The 25,208-nt window shown below is 30.2% G+C and overlaps 2 protein-coding genes across 2 annotated transcripts; both read left to right on the forward strand.

The window, feature by feature from the left end:
- Positions 1 to 248: 248 nt before the first annotated feature.
- On the forward strand, positions 249 to 2,576 carry LOTGIDRAFT_141265 (hypothetical protein; the record flags this gene model as incomplete). The annotated part of the gene is made up of 7 exons (XM_009050887.1): positions 249 to 370; positions 669 to 759; positions 985 to 1,157; positions 1,406 to 1,478; positions 1,829 to 1,920; positions 2,294 to 2,336; positions 2,484 to 2,576. The coding sequence occupies 7 exons, from the start codon at positions 249 to 251 to the stop codon at positions 2,574 to 2,576; spliced, it is 687 nt and encodes a 228-aa protein (XP_009049135.1).
- Positions 2,520 to 24,708, forward strand: LOTGIDRAFT_58310 (hypothetical protein; the record flags this gene model as incomplete). The annotated part of the gene is made up of 2 exons (XM_009050888.1): positions 2,520 to 2,572; positions 24,597 to 24,708. Coding segments are annotated over 2 exons (165 nt in total), but the record flags the coding sequence as incomplete, so codon positions are not given.
- Positions 24,709 to 25,208: the final 500 nt, after the last annotated feature.

Raw genomic sequence — 25,208 nt, forward strand, 5'->3', positions numbered from 1 at the left:
ACTACACACTTACAATTTGACTTTGAAGCTTACGTTCTGCCCAAGATAGCTATTTGCATGCATTCATGACCTAAAATTTTAATAGGATATAGTGAATATCTCAAAATGATTCTGCAATCATGAGGAGCATTACTCTTTTAGTTCATTTCTATTTTAACTTACATGTCTTTAATGTAAAATGTTGAAAATGTTGAATTATCATATAGGTTCTTAGTCTAATTATCAAATTGGTTTCACAGGTGATCAATATGGCTGTTAAACCTCAAGCTTGTACCATTAAAAAGTTAGATGAAGTTGTTGTTAACAGAATAGCTGCAGGGGAAGTTATTCAAAGACCAGCAAATGCTTTGAAAGAAATGATAGAAAATAGGTAATAGATATCTCAGACACAAGAGTCAAATCTGGGAAACAAATATATCTGTCTCATAGAAATATCTTCTTCTTCTGAGCACTAAACTCACTCCAATAATCTGGACTACCTATAAAAATATAAGCCGCAATGGCACTGAATTTAGCATTGTTTTTGTTATTCCGAGTGAATGATGAAATTTTTTTTATAGAGAAGACAAATGTCATACTAAAATGGTAAAGAATTGGTTGGAGTATGAAATTAATTCCATCATGTTTGTTTATGACAAATATTGAATATAAATATTTTGTGATTTCAGCCTGGATGCTGGTTCCACTAATATACAGGTGACAGTAAAACAGGGTGGTTTGAAATTATTACAGATACAAGATAATGGTAGTGGTATTAGGGTATGTTATCTTTTATTAATCAATAAAAGTGTAGTATGAGTGAGGCTGTAGCTCAATAGTTCATGTCTGTCATAAGTTTAATGACATTAATTTGCCTCATATCAATATGTAGTAGTAGTAGAATTAATTTTTCTTGTTTTAACATTTTTGTGATGATTATGAGGGTCACAAATTCAGCAATGTTAAAAAATACACTTTATTGTTATAGATATGATTTTATTACAGAAAGATGATATGAAAATAGTTTGTGAAAGATTTACTACCAGTAAATTACAGAAATTTGAAGATTTACAGAGTATTGCTACATATGGTTTCCGTGGTGAAGCTTTAGCTAGTATTAGTCATGTAGCTCATGTTACCATAACAACAAGAACAGCAGATTCTAAATGTGCTTACAGGTATACAAAGAAAATATATATATTTTTATCATTTTATCAGGCAAAAATTTTACAGCATTGAAGCCATTTCCCTTAGAATTTCTATTTCAAGATTTTTTTTTGGAAATGTTTTTCACTGATAATCTCTTTATAGGATGTTATTGTAAGAAAACAAGTGTTCTAATAACACTTTGGCTCCTTTAAATTATTAACTATTTGATAAAAGTAACATGTTGTAATAAAATTCTGTATTTGAATTGTTTTTTTAGAGGTTGCTATGTAGATAGTGAATTAAAAGATACAGTAAAACCATGTGCTGGTAATGTTGGTACTCAAATCACAGTAAGTTTTTTTTCAGCTTAAATATTAATTTACAAGACAGAATCAATTACAGGAATTATTTTTAACATTATTATTGTGTTCTGTTATAAATACAGGAATAAGTGACATTTAAGAGATTCAAAAAGGCACAAAAAACATAAATCTCACTTTTATTTGAAGGTGAATTTTAGGGTTTACTTTTTCTTTTCTTGAAGTACTTTAATAATTTTCTACTAAAGATAGAAGTGTATTGAATGAAAGTCAGTGGTATTTTGCATATGAGCAGCTATATGATATTACATGTAGTATTATACGACTAATTTATCTGATAGAGTTGACTTGAAATCATAATATAGGTTTGGTTGTTGCAGGTAGAAGATTTATTCTATAATATTGCTACCAGAAGAAAAGCTCTTCGTAGTCCAGCAGAAGAACATGCTAAAGTAGCAGAAGTTGTTAGTAGGTGAGGGTGAAATTTTGTTTGTTGTTGGTGAAGAATGTTTTACCATTTTCACCATCTTAATTGCCCTTTCATAGTGATGCAAGCCTTGACATATCGCGATATCTGGCATAAGGAAAATGGGCCTAATCTTTTGTCTTGGTAAAAAGAAGTCTACTGTGCTACAAGTAGTCAACCTCAGAGGAGAAACAGACTTAAACTCAACTGCTCTGTACAGTCTGATTATGAAAAGAGTAGATGATGTAGATAATATATTGCCTTATAAAAAAACATACTTTCTTTAAAAACTGAAAATCTAGTTGTACAACGGCATCAGTCATAGATCTTTAACATTTCTTTAAAAACTTGATAATTATTCTTGTTTGTTTTGCTTTAGATATGCTGTTCATAATTCTAAATGTGGATTTACATTGAAAAAGGTTTGTTGATTTAATTTGTTACTTGGTATAATTTTTTTTTTTTTTTACACAAAATGTTACAAAATAAAGGACATGTGATATAAAAGTTGTTAATTAAGAAACTGAAGTATTTAAGTTTAATTTGAAATTAGGTTTTGTATTTCATAGCATGGAGACAATATGGCTGATGTTAGAACACCCAGTAATTCTACATGTGTTGACAATATAAGAACAATATTTGGTGCTTCTATTGCCAGGTGAGTTTCAAATTTATTTTCTATGCATTCCACTTCACAGATCAATTGTTGAAAACTTTTTTGTATGTAAAACTTCTTAATCACTTACACTAATTAAAGCACTTATTTTCAGTTCGATATTTTAAATTCTTTACTTTAGAATTTGTTAAATTTGCAAATAGTAATGTTATATTCTGATAAGCTGATGTAATAGATGTTTTATACAATAATCATTTGTTGCAAATTTGTGTTGAATTTCTCTACTCAATCTCCTTTAATATACTTGTTACTTCCCTTTAATCATGATATGATGTCATGTTATATCTGACCCTGTTACTGTCATTTGCATGTTTTCATAATGGGTAAAGCATGGAATTTGCATTTCCAATTGAAAAGATCCAAGTGAAATTCTACTTTCACTTTGTATCAATGTATTTAGTGCTAACTATTTTTACCAGTAGGCCGTAATACTGTATTCATTTCATTTACTATATATTCAAATTGTCATGTGGTCACTTGACTTTAGTTGTTGAAATGTTTATAAAGGGAAAGTAAAGAGTTTTTCTAAAAAAAATTGTATGCATTCCGGGGACACTAATAGCATCAATTTGCACCATTCCAATTTTCAACCAGACGTCAGTAAGAGCAGATGATTGAAGACTTTTTGTCTTTAAGTGGGTTTTGAAGTATTTCTTAAGAGAACCGTGGTGCAAAATGCATATTTTTATGACTTTTTATGAAACATTAAAAACAAAAGCGCTAGGTATATTGTTTATTTCAGCATTTATTTTATTTTTCGAATGTTTTATTGTGGTTATCTGCTTCTACATTAGTTAGTACACTCATCGAGGAGGTCAAATCTGACCTAAACAAAAAATCGATAAAAATTTATAAATAATGTTTTTCAGGGTGTCTGGCCTTAGGTGGACATAGGTAGTGACTAGTTTTTATTAAGCTGCTCACAAACCTGGCCTCTATTCCTCAAAAAATCTTTTCATAGAAATTTTGCTGCAAGTGTGACATTTTACTTAGAGATGACATCATTTAGGACATAAGTTGGTTGTATTTGAACAAAATGGGAGCTTTTGTTGGATCATAGCATGATTGACAGATTAATACTAGTAAAACTTTAAATGAAAATATGTTTGTGGCAGGTAAAACAAGGGAGAGAGATAGTGTGTGCTATTTAGAAGGCTTATTATTGATATAATGTCCCTTATGTTAATTTGAATGAGAAAGTTAAGACCTCTTTTGGAAAAATTATCATCATTGCACTCTGCTTACTTAACCTTCGCCTACATAATCCCAGGTGCTAAATAAAGCTTGTTTCATTCTAGAAGATGCTAATCGCTTCAATAGCCATTAACAAAATAAAATCATTGGTTTTTATGGTGCAGTGCAGACTTAATTGTTTTCTATTTATAGAGAATCTCATTGAATTCTAATCTATAATCAAAACAAAAATATTGATAAAACTCTGATGCGGCAGAAAGTTTTTATGATTTGTCTGCTGTTTCAATAATGATTATACAAACTTTACCTACTGTTATATCAGATATTATATATATGGCCTTGGTTATACCTTTTTAGTAACTTCATAAGTCTTTGCAATGCAAAGTTTTCATGTAGTAACCCCTGACATTTTTATACGCCCACATGTAAGTATGGGCGTATATTGTGGTTGCCCCTGTTTTCGTCGGTCCGTTCACATTTACCTCGTGCACACTCTACAGGCTACAATTCTCTATTGATTCTTTTGATCTTTTGTATGTGTGTCAATATCATTATGAAGATGTGCACTATTGAATTTGGTGATGATCCGATGATTTTCTTGAGAGATATCGCATAAAACTCTGATATCGCATTCGTTTTTTTTTCTTCACTTTTTGGCTCGTGCTCACTCTACAGACTACAGTTCTATATTGATTCTTTTGATCTGTTGTATGTGTGTTAATATCATTATGAAGATGTGCACTATTGAATTTGGTGAGGATCCGATGATTTTCTTGAGAGATATCGCATAATACTCTGATATCGTGTTTTTTCACTTTTTTGGCTCGTGCTCACTCTACAGACTACATACAATTCTCTATTGATTCTTTTGATCTTTAAAAAAATTTAGAAATTTATTAAATAGCGTGTGTTTGTTTAAATCAACTATATCTTGCACAAATTAGATTCTTGGTATGATTTGACACAGGTAGATGACTGCCCTTGATATACTGAAAATTTATCAGGAAAGTGGGCGTATCTTGCTAGGCAACCACTTGTTTAGCTCGTGCTCACCCTACAGGCTACGATATAGAGTTTGTTTTACAGTTCACATTTATCAAGCTCTTGGTGGGCGTATTCGCTTGCGAGAATTGCCGCAAGCCTATGTTTTCATCTTATTTTAGTAGTAATGACCTTTAACCTTATAGTAACAACATGTTTGGTACTATTGTATATTTTGTTTATGTCATAGAATAATGCATAAAAATTAATTGTAACAGTAAATCTACTTTAATTTTATTATGAAACAAAATGTTAAAAATGACAATGATTTTGTTCTGTGGCTAACATCAATTGTTGTTTTCAATAAAATGATGAACAATAACGAAAAAAGAAAATTAAAATAAAAAGTTACACATTTGTAACATTCATGTTGTTATTGATGCAGTTTTCATCTTTTATTGAATTAAAACTTGGAATGAGTTCATATCTGCCTTCATCTTCTGTTGTAAGTATGTCACCATTGGCAACTGGATTAAAATTGTCCACAGTTTGTAGACGTGAAATTCTGGTATTGCAGCGTTCATGTTTGCTAATAAAGCTGTGAGATGGTTTATGTTTATAAAAATGACAAACTCGTTGAAATATTCTTCTGTAGCCTAATTGGACGTTTTTAAGACGTACTGCATAAACAATTGGATCACATAACGCATTGACTAATAAGAGTAAGTTTAAATATCGATTGGCTTTCAATAGAGACGAATACATTTTTTTCACAACAGCAGAATTAATGCGGACTTGTATAACCAAGGCAACTTGAAAGATGCAAGTTGGTAGCCAACATAGTACAAATGTTCCAATGATTAAGAGACTGGTTAATAAAGCCTTTCTGTTACGTGAGTAGTCCAGATCAGATCGTGCACCTTGACTATAAACACGCCTCACTTCAACATATATTCTCAGATAAGTGTATATTATGACGAAAAAACACACAAATGCAATGAAAAATACTAAATACTCTCCATGAAAATCATTCTGTTGAACATATTCACAGTAGTTCACTTTATCTGAATATTTATTATAGTCTTCAATGTCACCCAAAAACACAGAAAACCCTCCAGCAAGGGCAATGATCCATATAATCACTATAAGCATGTTTCCACGAACTTCATTAAGGTAATCTCCATAGTGTAGAGGGTTGGTAATAGCTACATAATGGTCTATAGCTACTGCCAATAAGTTTAATAACGAAATCATGGTAGCTGCTGTGTGTAAGGCGAATGTAAATAGGGTCATACAAGAAAATGTCAGACGTTCACTTGGACCGTCTGTAAAACTGGGAACGTTGGTGAAAACTTTATTAAGAATGTGGATGAGAACGCTAAAACTGACCAGTATATCTGACAAACCTAAACTTATCACAAGCTTCATATGGGTATTGATCATGTTTGGTGGTCCAAACACTGTTGCACATATAGACAAACAATTAGCGATGATTGTTAGAAAACACAAGACCAATGATATGATGGAGGTTGGTTGAGATAAGATAATATAAGCTCTTTCCTGTAGAGTCAGTTCCGATATAAACATAAACTCATTAACTTGACTATTATTATGTATCCCATTCACTATAATGTTATCTTTTGTCATGTTCAAATATTCATTAGCCTCCATTGTCAAAAATTCTTACTAGATTTTTATCTATGTAGATTCTTTTAATTTTGCAACAAAAACACAACCAGCAAACATAATACTCGTGAATAGAAAAAATGGGAAATAGAAACAATTAAATGACACTTTTGTCAATCTTCTTTAAACTTGACATGACTTTTTAATCAGTTCTCCATTATTATAAGAAAATTGTGTTATAGAGAGTTATCGTTGGAATGAAAGAAGATGATGTAAAGTAATATACAAGTGTTCAACCATTATTGTCACAAATTGAATATTCCTCTTCTATTCTGTCAAGTTAGTCAATTCTGCTTCAATAACAAGGTATTGGCTTCATTGATTCCTGAAAATAGATTGAAAAATAGCTTTATTAGCAAATAAGAAAGTTTATACTGGTAACTGTAATTGAAATAGATTGCTGATGGCAGTTGACCTTTTTGTAGCCTTATGGTTCCTGAAATTAAGAAAAATAACAGATTTAGATGGATTCTACTTTAATTTAAATTCCAAACATGAGTTGAATTGTTTTTTTTCTATTCTAGTAAAATTCAAGCTTGAGATCTGATTCAGTAATCCTTGGTCCATAAATTTACAAATCGAACTCCAACCAAAGCTAACTGGTGGAATCTATAGTCATTTGATAAGTAATACCAACATAAGCCCTCTGTTACTCCGTGTTCAACAATAAAGTTTCAAAAATTTAAAAACATTTTACTGGTAGCAGATTTTTTTATGTGATAATATAAAATATATTATTTAGACACTACTGAGTACTGGTCCAAGAAATTGTGTAATACCAGGGGTGAAAATCTGTGTGTAAATCTGCTGCATTACTTTTAGTAAGCATTATAGTCTCAAAATTCAAAATTATCTCAAGGCCTGTGACTCTTACTATAGCCTCTGTTCTTAATATATATATGATAGTTATCAGTGGAAGCTGTATTTATTGGGAGTATCCAGGCATGAATTATCTTCAATCAATATGCTATGTGTGTCTGTACAAAAATGAAACTAGTGGGTGGTAAATCAATCTGATTGTTATCTTGTTAAAGTATGGAATAGGTTTACTGTTAAAACGGATAATAATTAAATTAAAATAAAGTTGTGTAAATGTTTTTGTATCTACTTTTATCTACTTCATCAATTAGTATCCCACAATATAGCCGTGAATTATATTCCTATTACATTAACTTTCAATTGTTTCATTTTACAAACCATTTAAAAAAAACTTGTGCACAATATAAATTCTAATTTGTGTACAAAATGCCAATTTCTTTAAATTCCTTCAATTATTTGAAACAATGTAAAAGAGAAGAACACACACAATCAAGTGATAAGAATTTGATATTTTCACACTAGTGGCCAATAACAAGTTTGATTTTAAATTTCATTTTGTGCTGGATAGAATGCTTTATAATGTAACAATTGTTGTTTATAAAGCGATTTGTCGGGTGTAGGCTGATCATATTGATGTGATCTTAGACAAGTCTGTTTTCACAATTTACCATCAGGGGATTTTAGATTCTTAAACAAAATATACACAAGTGAATGAAATTTTGCAAGACTTTTAAGGGTTTGATTACAAATAAATCACAAATTAGTTTCTTAAATTTGGTGCTGGGAATAGCATCATTTCTCATTAGAGCGGACAGTTGCATTCACTTACAATCAACATTTACCAAATGAACATTAGCAAAGTTACCTCTCTGAAAGGAATACACATTATCATAATAGTTGTAAAAAAATTCAGCTGATTCGAGTGGATTTCTCTCATTCCATAGTGTCCAGGGAAGTGTAAGTTTTATTCAGGCTAGTTATTAATTAACATGTATAAACACTTCAAGAACAGCAGATACAGATTATATATGATTTGAATATTTCTCTAGAGAACAGTCAACTAGATCTGTATGTGGACAAAATAAAATAATTTTTCAAGTTTCTCCTCCAATTTGTTCAACAGGAGGGTTGTTGTGTTCAATAAGGAAAATTTTAGTGGGTCAGGGGCATTAGTTTACTATTTTGACCCTAGATTTTATTGTCCCATGCAAGCTAGATCTTTCAACTTGTAGCACTGTAAAAACAAAAGATATCTTGATATTGCAAAGATCAAACATAGGACCTCCAGGCTAGCAAGCAAGCATCTGTGACTTTGCAATTGATATAAAGAGATATACATGTTGTGATGGTCAATAAATATAACAAAAGGTCACATTTATAGTTATAAAAAGATGAAGCTGATTTGAAGTGATTTGTTTCAGATAATGATTACTGTATTATATGAGTTGATATGACAGTTGATAGACAAGTAGGTAACATTCATACCACAGACTAAAACTGATTTCAATATTTATATTGACATACATACATTGAGGACCACTTATAATATTCAAATGCCAATATCTTTTTATTGTTCCTAGTTTCCAATAATTATGGTTTATTCCAACTGAGATAAATCACATCTTTCCATTTACTTCCTACAAATGAATCAATTTTCTGTGACCAATTGAAGAAAATTGGAATTTCTTTGATTATAAAGTTCTACATGACAGATCTGTCAAGTTTTTTGAAGAAGGTTTTACATTCACTTGAACTTCTTTTTTCAATCATGGCAATCACAAGTTTTTTTGTCAATTCAATTCTTTTGACGGTGTTTTAGTACGTCTTTGAATTATCTGATAACTATAAATTATTGTATAAAATATTACCTTTATCATGTGTTGTCTAATGGGATATTGTCATAATCTATGAATGCAGAAAATGGTTAATACCAAAGCAATTGAACAAAAGCAATATGTATTAAAACTTGATGCCTCATTATGTACCAGTGTATTAATTGTTTTATTTGATGCTATAACTAATGATAATTAAAATATTTACAGTTGATCTATGATGTCTTTTCAATTGATAGTTTTTAGTTGTCTGTAATTTCAGAAATTCTCTAATGGGTTGCTTTCAATTGGTTTCCAATTTTTGTTTCATCTGTATTACATGTAAAGTTTTTCTCAATTTCATATGGCAGTGACTCTAAAGTTGTGTTACTAATGACATTAACTGTCTTAATCAAGTCCTAATCTTTATTGATTTATATAACTTATCCCATGTTTTTAGTCATATACTGCTTCATTGGTTAAGGATTATTTCAGGAAAACTCTACTCAAAGCTATGATATAGATTTGTATGTCTTGATCTTCAATTTGTCAGCTAGGCATCCTTTTGGAGGGTCCATATGAATTATAATGTGTATTGATTATTGAATCAGATAACGCAATGGACAATTCATCAGCTGAGATGTTATGTACATAAAAATACAACAGTAGTTTACTATGCAATTGTCTCACTAAATATCTTGTTTGGCTTACTCTAAATTTCATATGAAGATTGATAGTACATGTACATATTTACCTTAAATTAGTTTATTTTAATCAAATGATCCCTTTTCAAAATATTGTACTTTATGAATTGAAGTTGATTGTCAACAGATATGTGGTTCCACAACAAAAAACTTGTATAAACTGTTCAATTTGTCATGAATAACCCTTTTATTTCCTACTTTTATCTAAAGGCTAATTTTCATATTTTACATTAATTATGATGTGGCCTATATTTTTTAAAATTGCTGGGTAAATATCAATGTTATTATTTTTACTTTAGTTTGATTTGATGAATTGGGAATGCCACAGAAAATATAATCATAGGGCAATTCAAATTATATGTTTAAAGAGAACAGAACTAAAACAATGTTTACTTATCAATTGGAATTTGTTTTTCTCTGTTAAACCATTGAATAAAGACAATTCAAAAAAGTGTATGTATTTTCAGTGATGACATTGTTTAAGAACAGTGCTGCTATATAGAAATAGAAATACCATTTTGGCTTTAGACTGTTATTTAAAAGTCAGACTGGTTGGTACCAAAGGTTTTTACAACTGATCAGATGGCAACTGTATTCTTTACCGACAGTTGAAAAGGGTACTTTATTAAACAATACTTGCTACATTCACAAAGAAACATGTCTCTTTAATCCACAAACTGTATAAATGCCAAATAGTAAAATTATAGACTATTAACCTTCACCTTGGTTAAATAGTTAATTATTTCCACGGTTGCACAAATTATTGACAGAATTACACAATAATATGAAATTAAAATTACCTTTTCTAATTAGATGCAGATGAAGAATTTTAATGGACTGACTTCCTGAACTTATTTGATTAATGCCAAAATTTCTCATGTGAAAATTAGTTCTAAAAGAAACTTAATGAAACTTAAAATGGCACCATATTGTATCATGTGCACTTAATGTCCTCTCTCTATCTAAATCTCTCAGCAGACAATCAACATCTAATGTATGATCATAGATGTAATAGCAGTATACACCACAGATCTTCTTATTGATGTTTCATTTATCAGATATTGCCCAAGAAAGACAAGTAACAAGAATGGTTGTTGATTGTGGACAAATCTTAAAAATAATGGCCTCAGAAATGTCCTTGTCTTGAGAACAATTAAATCCAACCGAAAGTTTTCTTTGAACTGAAGCAATCTCATGTTCATTCTCTGAAAGTCTCAAAACAGACCTTTTAAAAAGCAGTAACCAATTGACCATTTCTTCTGGTCACCTATTTACAATCACTATATCTTATCTAGAGAAGGAACTATAATCATTTCTATTTGACAATTGATAATGTATTTATTGTTGATCACGGAATTTCACTTTTTATTCTATAATTGACAGTTAAAGATACAAAATAACTATAAAATGAAAGACAAGAGTTTAATGTTTAGAAAGAAAGTTAATTAAAACTGTAATAAATCATTAAAATAATGGTTTGTGGTATATTACATTTCAGTACAAATCACTATTATTTTTAGAAGATAGTTTCAATTGTCTCAGATTATATCTTTGATATATTATCAATCCTAATTATTATTATTGGAAAAGTGTTTGATCTGACACAAGTTCTGTATTAATAAATCATTTCAATTCTACTGTATTTTAAAAACAGATGAAAGATAAGAAATAACTAGGTTTCAAGAACAAAATACAGTATTTCTCTCACTATTTTTAGAGTAATAATCAGTTTACCTCATTTTACTTGTCACATTTCTATTATGATTAGTTAATTTTATGAAAGGTTACCTTTAGTCAACACTTCAATAACCAAAACTCAATATTTGTCTGAATTCCCTTACTTTTGTGATCACAATTATGGTACAATATACAATGTAACTTTAAGACATGAAAGTCAATTTATTCAAAAAGAAGCTATAGCTGCCAACATAACTCAATAATATGATATAATGTTAAATAATTGTCTAAAAATTTTCTCAATCTCAACTATTAATATCAGTTTTTAAGTCTTTCTGCAATGCAACAAAAACTAAGCATGAAAGCTATTCTTATAAAGAAATATAATTTTAAGCTTATCTTGAATGTCAATATTTTGTTTTTTGTTATTCTCTTGTGATGTGTATTTTTTTCATCACTGCATAGTTTTTTTTTTGGAAACATTTTAATATGTTTTGTTTTGTTAAGGATGGAAGTGAAAGAACCATGGTTATTTATCATGTATATTCTGATATACTCACCAGTCAGTTCAGATCTAACCTTTCAGCCAGCAATTAAATCCTTATCACCTCTTACTGTCAATATCATTATATGTCCCACTTAGACAAATTAGTATAAGGAAAGCTAGTTTAATTCAAAACCTCTTTTTAAATTTTTTTTTAAATTTGTGCTTGACCCATTTAAATTTCTGAGAAAATAGCATTCTGGTAGCTGACAAATTGGGTGTTAATTCACAACTTTGTTAAAATTTCTTCTTATATAAGAAATTATAAAACAAGAAGCTTACTGTTTTGTAATCCTTTAATAATGAATCTTTTTAAGTGAAAAAATATTGTGGAGTTACTTCATACATTGTGGGTAATGATGGTTAGTAAATGTTATTATTGTGGTCTCATATCTACTGTTATTGGTAATAGTACTCATCATTTCTCTATCAATTCCAATTATGATTGTTAATTCTAATTTGTGGTTCCTTCAATCGAGTTTAGGGGCAAGAAACTCTCACTTTCAAATTTCTTATTTTTGTACATCAAAATTTAGATTGAAAAGATTTATTAGTAATTTATTGATCAAATTTCTATTTTGGTTTATCAAGATAAATTATAAATCATGTTTTATGGTTTTTTGGAATTTGGGTAGCAATTGAATATGTTCTAGTTGTAGACTTCAGATCCATTTTGCAAAATTTCATAATCTTCTGACATAAACTCTCATCTCTATAACTCCAATTGCGTTCATTGAAAGAATGTCAAATTGGAACTTGTTCAAGATCTCATCAATAAAAATAAACACAACAAATTTCATTGAATCAAATTAAAAACTGAAGTCTCTATCGTATTCACAAAACTATTTCATAAGTCAAGGGCAATAACTTCGAAAAATCTTCAAATTGGAATTTCACTCAGATCTCATCAATATAAATGACCACACCAAATTTCATTAAAATCAGTTGAAAACTGTAGCCTCTATTGTGTTCACAAGCCAATTGTAGACAGACAGATGGATGAACAGACACACAGACAGGCATTTTAATGTGGGCATATAAAAAGTCAATTACATCAACAACCAATGTGCAAATAAACACTGTCACAATCCACTAACTAAATATATTTTACATTAACGTACATTTATGAAAATCTAAATATCTGTTTATTATTATTTTATATTATAGGCATCATAAGTCAATCTTCTGTTTGATTAGTTATACTACATTACTACATTAGATACAATTAGTAGATATTGTTAGTCAGACACATTCAAAAATTGCTCATAGACCATGAGAATGATTCCAGACAATTGTTCCAGCAGACAAACAGGATATACATCAAACTTGTCACACACTGGGCTTTAATCTGGCAATATTCATTACTTTCATATCAAATAACAATTTTCAGACAGGCTTGAAATACAAATGCTTACATCAGCTTTCTAAAAAAATTTCAATGAAAAGTTTTTCTAAAACTTTGTTTAAAAGTTTCTCATTTACCACAAGAGATAAAATTCTGTTGAATCTCGAAATCAGTCACAGATGTTGAACATGTTTATGATGAAAACTGAATATATACAATAAACAAATTTGATTTTGTCCTTAATGTTATTTTTAAAACTAATTGAAAAATAATAGAATTTTGCAATCTGGGTCATGGTATATTGATTTAAAAGGTAAATTAAAAATCATCATATCATAAAAAGTAGATGATGTGCTAGAAAAAATATTAAGCTGTAAATATGCAACATTTCAGCTTTCAACCATACAAATGCTGTTTCTACAAGAGGAATAGAGAAAATATCAATGTCAAATTTTATGTTTGTCAGACATTTAGCTAAATATGTAGGCAAACTTCTGAAAAAAAGCAAGATGTTGATCCTGATTATATCATTAACAAATCATTAACCTAAAAAATAAATATTGGCCTGTATGCACCATATAAAATCAAATTAAGAAGAATAGAATTATTTAAACCTTAAATAAATTTATAGTTAACTCTATTTTTTGTATGCACCAATTAACAATTAACTAATTATATTTATTTGTGCTGTAATTGAAATTCTATTTTCCGTTTGAACCACACACTATACACAATCTATATATGACAAAAGAGTCTAAAGATTGGTCACTAAGACATATTTCTTATATAACATTTTAATCACTGCTGTATGTAGTGTGGATGTCTTGTAGTCCGAAACTCTATAGACTATCATCTGGTGTCTCACAGCTTTTATGACAAGAGTAAGATCAGACGATATTTTTAATTCTTCGAAGGAGCAAATGAATGTCATAATAAATTTGATATGGAATCCATGTCATGTTTCATTTTTTCAAACTATTAGTGATATTCAACACTGATTGCTTATTCAATCTAAACCTTGCTTTAAATTCATCTAAATTCATCTAAGTTCATCTAAATTGTCGAAATAATTGTCCATTTTGAAGCATCGAAGAGCCACAAAAGGAATTCCTACTGATTTACAAATAGAATTAAAAGTTAAAACTGGTTTCGTCCAACATTTAGCATTAAATTAGCCAATTTTTAAATACATTTACGGTATTTATATGTGGTGCATACAAAATATAGAATTAAATTAAAAGTTAATGTTATTCGGGCAGAATAGAATTGAATTAGGCTTAATTTAATTTGGTGCATACGGGCCATTGTCATGTAAATATTTCCTTAAGTGGCCCTTAGAACATAACAATCTGAGTTGGAAAAAAACCTTCCATAGGTAAAACTGTAAAATGCAACATGCATATATATACACCTATGGTAAAATTAACATTCTCTCAAGTTGAGTCAGATTCCTGATGTAAATTCAGTTAGCTAAATTACTGTAGCCTACTCCACCACTTCCCTTCCTTCCACTTCAGCTTCAGGAGTTCTGGTCGCCACAAACAGTAATGACATAAAATGACAGATTACTGATCTACTTGATGTACTTTACTTAGATATAATTACCCAATTTAATATGAACTAGGTCAAAAGGACTGAAGTTGATGATTCTATTATAATAAGATAATAGGTAACAATAGACAGCTGTAGAAACATCTTTTTGAGATGATATTTACTCTGAAATCTCATCCATAAAATTATATATATATATAAACCATGAAACTTTCACAAATTCAAAATAAAATAAGAGTTTTAAGTCTTCCTGTTCTGCTTTAGACTGTGTTAATTCAAGGGGTATTACATCAAGTCAAATTGATTTCTGTTAAAATATGTTATTTCCGATAATATAGCCAGAATCAACATTCATCTGTGAATCAAATTCAATTGTACATTTTCTGCCAAATGTAAGACTATATGGCAACTTTTGGCAGTCAACATAAACTTAAGAAGCCAATGGCATTGGCAAAATGGATCTGAAGTCTACAACTAGAACATATTCAATTGCTACCCAAATTCCAAAAAACCATAAAACATGATTTATAATTTATCTTGATAAACCAAAATAGAAATTTGATCAATAAATTACTAATAAATCTTTTCAATCTAAATTTTGATGTACAAAAATAAGAAATTTGAAAGTGAGAGTTTCTTGCCCCTAAACTGTATTATGAAAGGTTTTTAATTATTAAATCATACTCAGTTTCATAAAGTAGATACTTAGTGGTAAATAGCAGATTTTAGAAATATTAAATTTTTATGATAAAAAATTGGCATACCGGTACTGCCTTGTTAAGTGGCATTATTTGGCATTGATTCACTATTGTAGATAACCTGAAATTTGTCTAGATTTTTGTCACTCATTTTCTATATCTTTTTTTTTTTAATTTCCTGAAAATCTGCTCTTTTTCTAAGAAATCTTACAGAAATTGAAACAAGTCAAAATCAAAACAACAAAGAAAATGGTTAATTGTGTTTTGTATGATCAATACTTAATGATAGTATTTACTTGGTTTTGTGAAATATTTTTCATATCAATAAAATAATTCATTTGTCTTGCTAACTTTTATTTTAAGCTTATTGAATGTTTCGGTTTTTTTTTTTTACTTTTTAAACTTCCTGGCTTTGAGATTTTATATTATCACAAAAAGGAAAAAGTTTCATGTTTTTTTGTGGAATTTTTAAAGATTAAAAGCATTCCATGTCCATAAGGAATTAAAGAGGCCTAATTATAATTGACACTATTATAGATAAGTGAAAATAGTTATATCAATATTTTTTTGTCAAAGATTTTTAGAAGTACTCTAAAACCAAGAGAAATTAGATTATGACCTGATGCAGAAAATTTACAATTTAAGTTTTAACTTTTATCACTGTATATTTAGTTAGACTTCACTGAATTAATATTCTTAAACTTAAAGCTGTAAATTGAAAGAATTGTACTTTTATGTCATTTCCGATTTCTTGGAATGATGAAATTGTTTTGGTGTGATCCATTTGTGAAATACATCCCAATAACATAAATGAGGTGGTCATGAAATAAGTTCTAATGACCAGTTTGTCTCACATGTCCATAAAAAATTCATAATTAGCTAAATTAGAAGAGAATTACAAGCAGAATTCCAATGTGTGACCAATTAAGAAAGGTCAAAAAGTCTTTTTTTTTGTTTATTCAGACTGTATATACATGGACATTTATGATTGGTTAATACTCTTAATGATATGCAATAAGAACAATGATATGATTAAGAATACATGATTATTCATTATAAACACCAATTAATCAAATAGTTTGTACTTTAAAATACTGTTACTGCGATTATTTGACTTCTGGTCGGGTATTGCCGTCACACCTGTCCGTCCGTCCGTCGGTCTGTTCACAACCAAGATGTCTTGGTCAAGATCGAATTTGATGATCTTTTGATAAACAGTTTTTGATTATTTTTTTTTAAACAATATTATATTCATAAATATATATATACAGATACAGATACATTATGAAAAGGATTGGGGAACAGGCTACGCCAGTTTTTGATTTATTGCCTTTTATTTAGAAAAGATGTGTTAACATTTGTTCATGTTCATATTTGATGATTTTTATGCGCCCACATGAAATGGGGGGCGTATATTGCCGTCACCTCCTTACGTCGGTCCGTCCGTTACAATTGCTCGTAAACACTCTACAAGGCACAATTCTTGACTGATTTCAACGAAACTTGGTATGGTTGTTTGTAATCACCCAAGGATAAACCCTATTGAAAATCAGACGAATCAAAAAATATTTACTATGAGTTATTGCCCTTGTTCATGAAACACTCTCTAGAAGGTGCAATTCATGACGGATTTTGATGAAACTTGGTATTAGGGTTCGTTATCGTCCAAGGATAAACCCTATCGAAAATCATAAAAATTGAAAAATAATTAGTATGAGTTATTGCCCTTGCTCTTGAAAACACATTCAATTTTAGCTTGTAAACACTCTTGAAGGCACAATTCCTGATGGATTTTGACGTAACTTGGTGTGAGTATTTGTAATCACCCAAGGATAAACCCTATCGAAAATCAGAAAAATTGAAAAATATTTAGTATGAGTTATTGCCCTTGTTCTTGAAAATGTGTTAAATTTTTAGTTGGTAAACACTCTAGAAGGCACAATTCTTGACGGATTTTGACGAAATTTGCCTTGAGTGTTGGTTATCACCCAAGGATGAACCATATTGAAAATCAGAAGAATCTAAAAATATTGAGTATGAGTTATTGCCCTTATTCTTGAAAACGCATTCAATTTTTAGCTTGTAAACACTTTAGAAGGCACAATTCTTGACAGATTTTAACGAAATTTGGCTTGAGTGTCTGTTATCACCCATGGATAAAGCCTATTGAAGAAAAAATGTTTAGTATGAGTTGCCCTTGATCTTGAAAACTCGTTCAATTTGTAGCTCATAAAAACTCTAGTAGGCATGATTACCGGGCTGAAGATTGAATATTTGTCTTCTAGAGCTTTCACGAGCTAAAGATTGAACACGTTTTCAAGAACAAGGGCAATAACTCATACTCAATATTATTCAGTATCACCCTAAAGAGTTCAAAAGAAGTGTATGACTGAATATGGTTTAATATTTCATACTGGTGATTGTTACTGTACTGCTAAATATTTATGTTCAAAATCAAAGCTGCCAGTGGGCGTATATTACCTTGCCTGGCAAGCTATCTTCCAATGAACTATTGCCCTTGACTTAGTTAAAATGCATCCAAATTTGTTTGTGAACACAATATAGACTTTTTTCATCCAATTTTGATTAAATTTGGTTTTATCATTTATAATGATGAGACCTTTTTCAAGTTGAGTTATTGCCCTTGACGTGGTAATAGTCAAAATTGAGTTTTTGTCTGATTTAATACACTCAAATTATCTTAATTGTGAACACAAAGGGGGTGACTGCTTGTGTCAGAATTTTATGAAATTTTGTGTGTTGGTTTAAATCAACAATATCTTGGACAAGTTAGATTTTTGGTAAGATTTGACACAGATAGATCACCACTCTGATAAAGTGCTGTTGCCTCTGTCTGAAGGTCTGTCTGTCTGTCTGTCTGTCCACACTTCTTGAAGACACATTATAGACTGCAGTGTTTATCTGATCTTGATGAAACTTGGTATGTATGTATATATTGATGAGATCTGGGTCAAGTTCGAATCTGGTAATGATCAGATGAATGGTTTTAGAGTTATATCCCTTGACTTAGTAAAAAATGTGTCTAATTTGGCTGGTAGGCTCCATAGAGACTACAGTTTTTATTAAATCTTGATGAGTTTTTGACGTTGACTCATTAAAATCTTGTCAAATTCAGCTTGTAAGGGTGATAGAGTCTATGGTTTTTACAGCTTACAATCGGATGAGTTATTGCTGTTGTGTTATGAGACCTTGTCCATGTTTGAATTTGATGATAACTTGATGAACTGTTTTTAAAATTTTGCTTTGAATTAGGCCACAAACCATGAAATTCTAATATGAATGAAGGCATGACCTTGAATGAGAGCGCAGGTTATTGATAAAATAACAATAAAAAGAAATTCAACTGGATCTGTATGTAATGCAAAACTGTATGTAATGCAATAATGAAATGAATTGATGTATATGTATGTGTTACTATTATAGAGAGCTGTGCTCTCATATTAGAATAAAGTTAAGACAAACCATGAAATTCTGTTTGAATAAAGTTAAGACAAACCATGAAATTCTATTAGAATAAAGTTAAGACAAACCATGAAATTCTATTAGAAAAAGTTAAGACAAACCATGAAATTCTATTAGAATAAAGATTGGAATTATTTTCTTTGAATAAACAAGTTATGAATCTTATATTGTTGATTATTTACTATTTTCGATTTAATATAATCTTGAATAATTTATTTATTATTTATTTTTCTACCTATCTGTAACTTGACAGTATTTAGTTTTCAATTTGTTAGATTGTAATTAATATACCAGATGTTATGGCAGTGATCTATTAATTGAATATAAAGTGTTTGTTACTTACCGATAGCCTTCTCACCTAATCCAAGTTAGTAATAAAATGTTCTGTATCGCTAACTTAATGATTTTGTAATGACTGCTGTGTCTCTCAACTTTCTGGTTTTCTTGTCTAGTAGAGATTCTCAATCAATAGTCTAGATATAACTATCTATAGCTAACCATTGGTTCACAGTTTCTGTTTAATCTATCTTTGATACATATCATATGATCATTTCTTACACCTGTTGGATATTTTTCTAAATTTTTGATATTTAAAAAAAATGGTTTAATATGAATTTCTGTCATAAATTTAAAGCCTATTAAGATATGAGGAATGTAATCTTTGAATGTTTTAAAAGATATGAAAGGAACCAAAAGGCACTTTTGAGCTGGGTTAATTAAGTGTATTTTTAGGTTATATATTGCACTAGAAAGAATACAGCTCTATGTGATAATCTGTTGAAGCACTGAGCTGTTGGTGAACAAGAAATAGTATTTCCAATATGATCGTAAAGCTAACATATAAAGTTTGTTTTCAAGCCTTGATATTTATTAGCTTTTAAAACCCGTTTTGGGCAAGCATTTATATTTACTTTTCTGAGATACCTGTAACACTGCAGGTCATATTTGTAAATCATATTATTATCTCAATAATAAATTAAGCTTCCTGTGTGTAGTTGATATATTTTTGATTATCTTTCACTGTATTCACCTATACCGGGATACATTAAAACCACTTACAATGTAGATTATTACTTTATTGCATTTATGAAATGATAAAATAAACTAGCAAGTTTTGGTCAGACATATGAGTTAGATATAGAAATATGAAATGTGAATACTTTTTAATACAGATTTCATCTTTCTTAGGTTGATTAAATTGTCATTTTGCAACTTTATTTTGCTTTGACATTAAATCAATTTCTGTTAGCTCACAGCAAACTTCCTTTTAGTCTGATGATATATTTTGGTTTCAAACTGGAAATTTTTCTTATTCTGACTACAGAAAATTATAATTTTTATACGCCCACATCTCTCTATGTGGACGTATATTGTCGGCACCCCTGTCCGTCCAGCAGTCCGTTGGTCTGACAACATTTGCTTGTAAACGCTCTAAAAAGTTTTTGATGGAATCAAATGAAATTCGGTATGTGTATACATATTCATAAAACGAAGATCAGAGTAGGAGCAGAGTTATTGCCCTTGCCCCAAAATCTTGAATATGCTATTGCTCTCTTAGTTTTCAACCGATTTTGATGAAACTTAAAATGGATGTTATTGGACCTAAATGGAAAGGTTTGAGAAAGTTTAGTTTACTTCTGAATAAATTTAAGGCTTTTTCAAGATTTAGGCCTCTTACGTCAGTTTTAAGGAGTTATCGCCCTTTGACCTCTATACAGTAAGTGCTTAGAACTATCAACATCAATTGTTCGTAAACACTCCGTCCGTCGGTCCGTAATCCGTCAACATTTGCTTGTAAACGCTCTAAAAACTAGATTTTTTGATGGAATCTAATGAAATTCAGTATATGTATACATATTCATAAAACAAAGATCAAGTTCGTATTTAAGCTATTTTCGACCGTTAGAAGCAGAGTTATTGCCCTTGCCCCAAAATCTTGAATATGCTATTACTCTCTTAGTTTTCAACCAATTTTGATGAAACTTAAAATGGATGTTGAGCCCCACGCAGACGAGGAACATTTCTGAGGACAAACAAAAACATCGAACAAATATATTTGTTTTCTGTAATCCGCAGACGACAAACATAATTCCGCAGACGACAAACATTTAGCTCGAACAATACGCCAGTGCCACGGAAAATCACATGACCTCAAAATGGCGATATCCAGAAGAAAATGTAAAATTGCGTTAGCTATTTTATTAATTTAAAAAAGACGCCAACATAGACGGGGCAATAGGAGCATTTGGGTCCGTACCTGGATTCAACGTCGTAAAGAGCAGGGTGTGTTCGGCAATTTTGTAAATTTACCGGTTGTTTCCAGGGCTTGTGCTATTTCTTGCATCGCAGCGTACTTCTTGTTCCTATCTGAATAGTCAGACGAAGAAATCATAAACAAACAGGCAGATTGCGACCACATATCTACTAAAATCCGCTCCTTATTCACAGACCAACATTTTGTGTAGGTGGATTCACTGTACGTTGCCATTTTGAGTGTCATGTGGTCTGGCTTCGATCGCTGATTGGTCTTTCGTCGATGAATGTTCGGCGCTAATGTTCATCGTTAACGCAGACGGCGAACAAAGAATTGTTCGGGAGGCGAACAATTTGAAAAAATCAAACATGTTTGATTTCACAAATAATTCTCACGAACATTTTTGTTCGTGTTTCTGTAATCCGCAGACGGTGAAAAAAATTTATCAAAACAAAATTTTTACGATTGTTTGCTTAAAATGTTCCTTGTCTGCATTGGGCTTTATTGGACCTAAATCAAAAGTTTTGAGAAAGTTTAGTTTACTTCTGATTAAATTTAAGGCTTTTTCAAGATTTAGGCCTCTTAGGTCAGTTTTGAGGAGTTATCGCCCTTTAACCTCTATACTGTAAGTGCTTCTATCAACATCAATTGCTCGTAAACACTCTAAAAACTAGAGTCTTTGAAGGAATCAAATGAAATTCGTTATGTGCATACATATTCATGAAACGAAGGTCCATCGGACTATCGGTCCGTCCGTCAACATTGCTTGTAAACGCTCTAAAAACTAGATTTTTTGATGGAATCAAATGAAATTCGGTATGTGTAGACATATTCATAAAACGAAGATCATGTTCGAATTTGAGCTATTTTCGACCGTTAGAAGCAGAGTTATTGCCCCTGCCCCAAAATCTTGAATATTTACCATCCGCATGCCGCAGTGGGCTTATATGGCTGTGGTCCACTATCTTTTTATGTATAGTGTTAACAGGTCTATGAGTTAATTTATATAGCAAATTATTGGATTCTTATGTGTGTTATTACCACTTCAAAACCTTTATATAAGTGAAAATACCAAATCAAGTCCACTCTGGTCTGAGTCTAGAAGGTTTAAGCAGGTGCCAAAATTGGCCTAACAGGCACCCAATGTAAAGCTAAATCCTCAATGTAAGGGTCAAGATATCTTGGCTAGATTTGGAATACCAATGTTTGGCTGGATGTAGGGGCTATACCTTAGTTGACTGCTGTTTGCTGTTGTGAAAATTTGATATGAAGTGGCAGTTGCCTAGCTTTTCCCTACCACTTTATTATTTATTGATATTCAGCTATATAGTCAGTAAATAAAATGTGATATCATCAGTTGTTTTAGTTTAAAATCAACTTGAGAATTGTATGATAAGTTTTCCAAGAATTTATATTCTTATGATTAATCACATACAACATATATTTGATTGAAGTTAGATAGTTTTTGTTATTGATAGAATAAATCTTTTTCAGTGTGTTATTCAAGAGAATTTAGGCATTACTACATTTTAGGATCACTGCAGTCAGTTGGTTGCAATAGTTTCTTATAATATTGTCAGTATCATTGTTCCAATATTAGTCTATATGATCTGGCACCAACCCTGAATAAAGCAGCACAAGCTGTTGACCGTAGTTATCAACATATAACTAGCAAGGGACAAATCTTATCTGATATGTTTGAAATTAAAAAATACAGACTGATCCCAAAGGCAATTGAAATAAATTCAAGATAAGGAATATATTTTGCTCTGTTATTTTGTAATCGTTGCTAGTTTTTATTATGACATGTTTTAATTTGAAAATAAGAAATATTTAGGTTGTAAATGTCAGTGGAATGCAAACACAATGACATAGTTGCTTATATTACCAGTAAGTGCTTATCTTAAAAAGTAAAAAATCAACAATATTTTTTGAACATTATTGCGTGGTTCTCACAATAAGATTTCTCTTTTCCTCTTTTACAACAAATCCTAGTCCACTATGTTGTTTTGAATTGATGTTTAGTTGAATTAAAGACGTTGAAATGTGAACGTATATTGCCGTTGTTTGCTTGTATGCATGATAAAGGCTACAATTTTGAAACTTAGTATGCGTGTATATATTGATTAGATCTCGGTCAAGTTCAAAATTGGTAATAATTGGATGAATGGTTTCAGAGTTTATTTAGTAAAAATGCATTAAATTTGGCTTATATGCACGATAAAAGCTACAATGTTTATTTATCCTATCTTGATGAAAATTAGTATGCATGTACATATTGATGAGATCTTGGTCAGGTTTGAAATTGGTGATAATCGGATGAATGGTTTTAGAGTTATTGCCCTTGATTTAGTAAAAGCATATCGCTTCATTTCAGTGCTGTTGTGTGTACTTCGATGAGACATTGTTCATGTTTTAATTTGATGATAATGTAATAAACTGTTTTTCAGGTTTTGCTTTGACTTGTAAATATTTTTAAGATTATTTGAAAATTCATTATGAAGCCACTACAGACTTTATCTTTTCTGACAGCTGATAGTGGGCGAATGTTACTTTGCCTGGCAAGCTATCTTATTATTTATTAAACCAAACATTCTACTTGTTAAGATCTTTTAAAATCATCATATATTGTATATTTACTTTTGTGGAGGGAGGGGAGAATTGCAAAAAACAACCACCATCAGTAAGCTGCCTATTTAAAGCATTCTGTGTGTTTAAAGGGACAGATGCACCATTTTTTTACCAATTGTACAGAAACATGAATTTTTAGCTAAGCTGATCCATGTGTGTCCAGAATCATTCACGTTTGAAAGTCAAAAAGAAGACACATCTTTCAGTTAGTTTCTTTCGTATATAGAAAAAAAATCATATATATGGAATAGTAAGTGAAAGATTATTTGGATATATTCAAGACCCATGAAAATGGTGAATCTGTAATACAATGTTGACTGTACTCACAAAATATTCTGGTGTATTAAATCTTTTTATATTCAATCATTATAAACTTTTTAGAATTTTGAAAAGTTTGAATGATTAAAAGCTTTTAAACTTGTTTGTCATAAACATCTATTTTTATTTCAGCTGATTTAAAATTACCAAAAATGATTTAAAATTACCAAAAATGATTTAAAATTACCAAAAATGATTTAAAATTACCAAAAATGATTTAAAACATCAGGATCTTGATATTCTCTTTCTTTATAAAATAATGAATAGTTCTTGATATAAATTATTGACAATATTTATGTATATTTTGTAGAGAACTATTAGAAATCGAGCATGAAGATAAGAAATTAAGTTATAAGGTTCAGGGACATGTGACCAATGCTAACTATTCTATGAAGAAATCTGTATTTTTACTCTTTATTAATCGTAAGTGTTTTCAATATTTTTTTTGGTCAGTGTTATTTAACTTTACTTCAATTCTTTTTGCTTTCGATTTATTCTGTTATAAATTGTTAGTTGTGTCATATCCTTTAAATATTAATTAAATAAAAACAGATGAGATTGAAATGATAACTTGGTGTGACTTTATCAGTTGATGAGACTACCGTCTTTTGAAATTTAAGTTTAGTCTAGTAGTCTCTTATCGCACTGGAAAATAATCACATTATTTTTTAGTTCCAATCCCTTTTGAATCATTATAAAAAGTCTGATTTCCTGACTAGATGTAATGTTTTCAATATCCTATAGTCTTTTGTCTATGGTTCAAAATTAGCTTTAAATTACAATAATTACTTTGAATACAGTCTTCAGAAAAGCACCGGTAGTGTTGAAATATGTTGAATTATTTAAAGTTAATTTCCGTTCAATATTATCTGTTAAGGTGGAGGCACACTAGCTGTCTTGGTTTGTAGATTTTTGTCTTAAG

Source organism: Lottia gigantea (assembly GCF_000327385.1).
Source record: "Lottia gigantea unplaced genomic scaffold LOTGIsca_158, whole genome shotgun sequence".
NCBI classification, from domain to species: domain Eukaryota; kingdom Metazoa; phylum Mollusca; class Gastropoda; family Lottiidae; genus Lottia; species Lottia gigantea.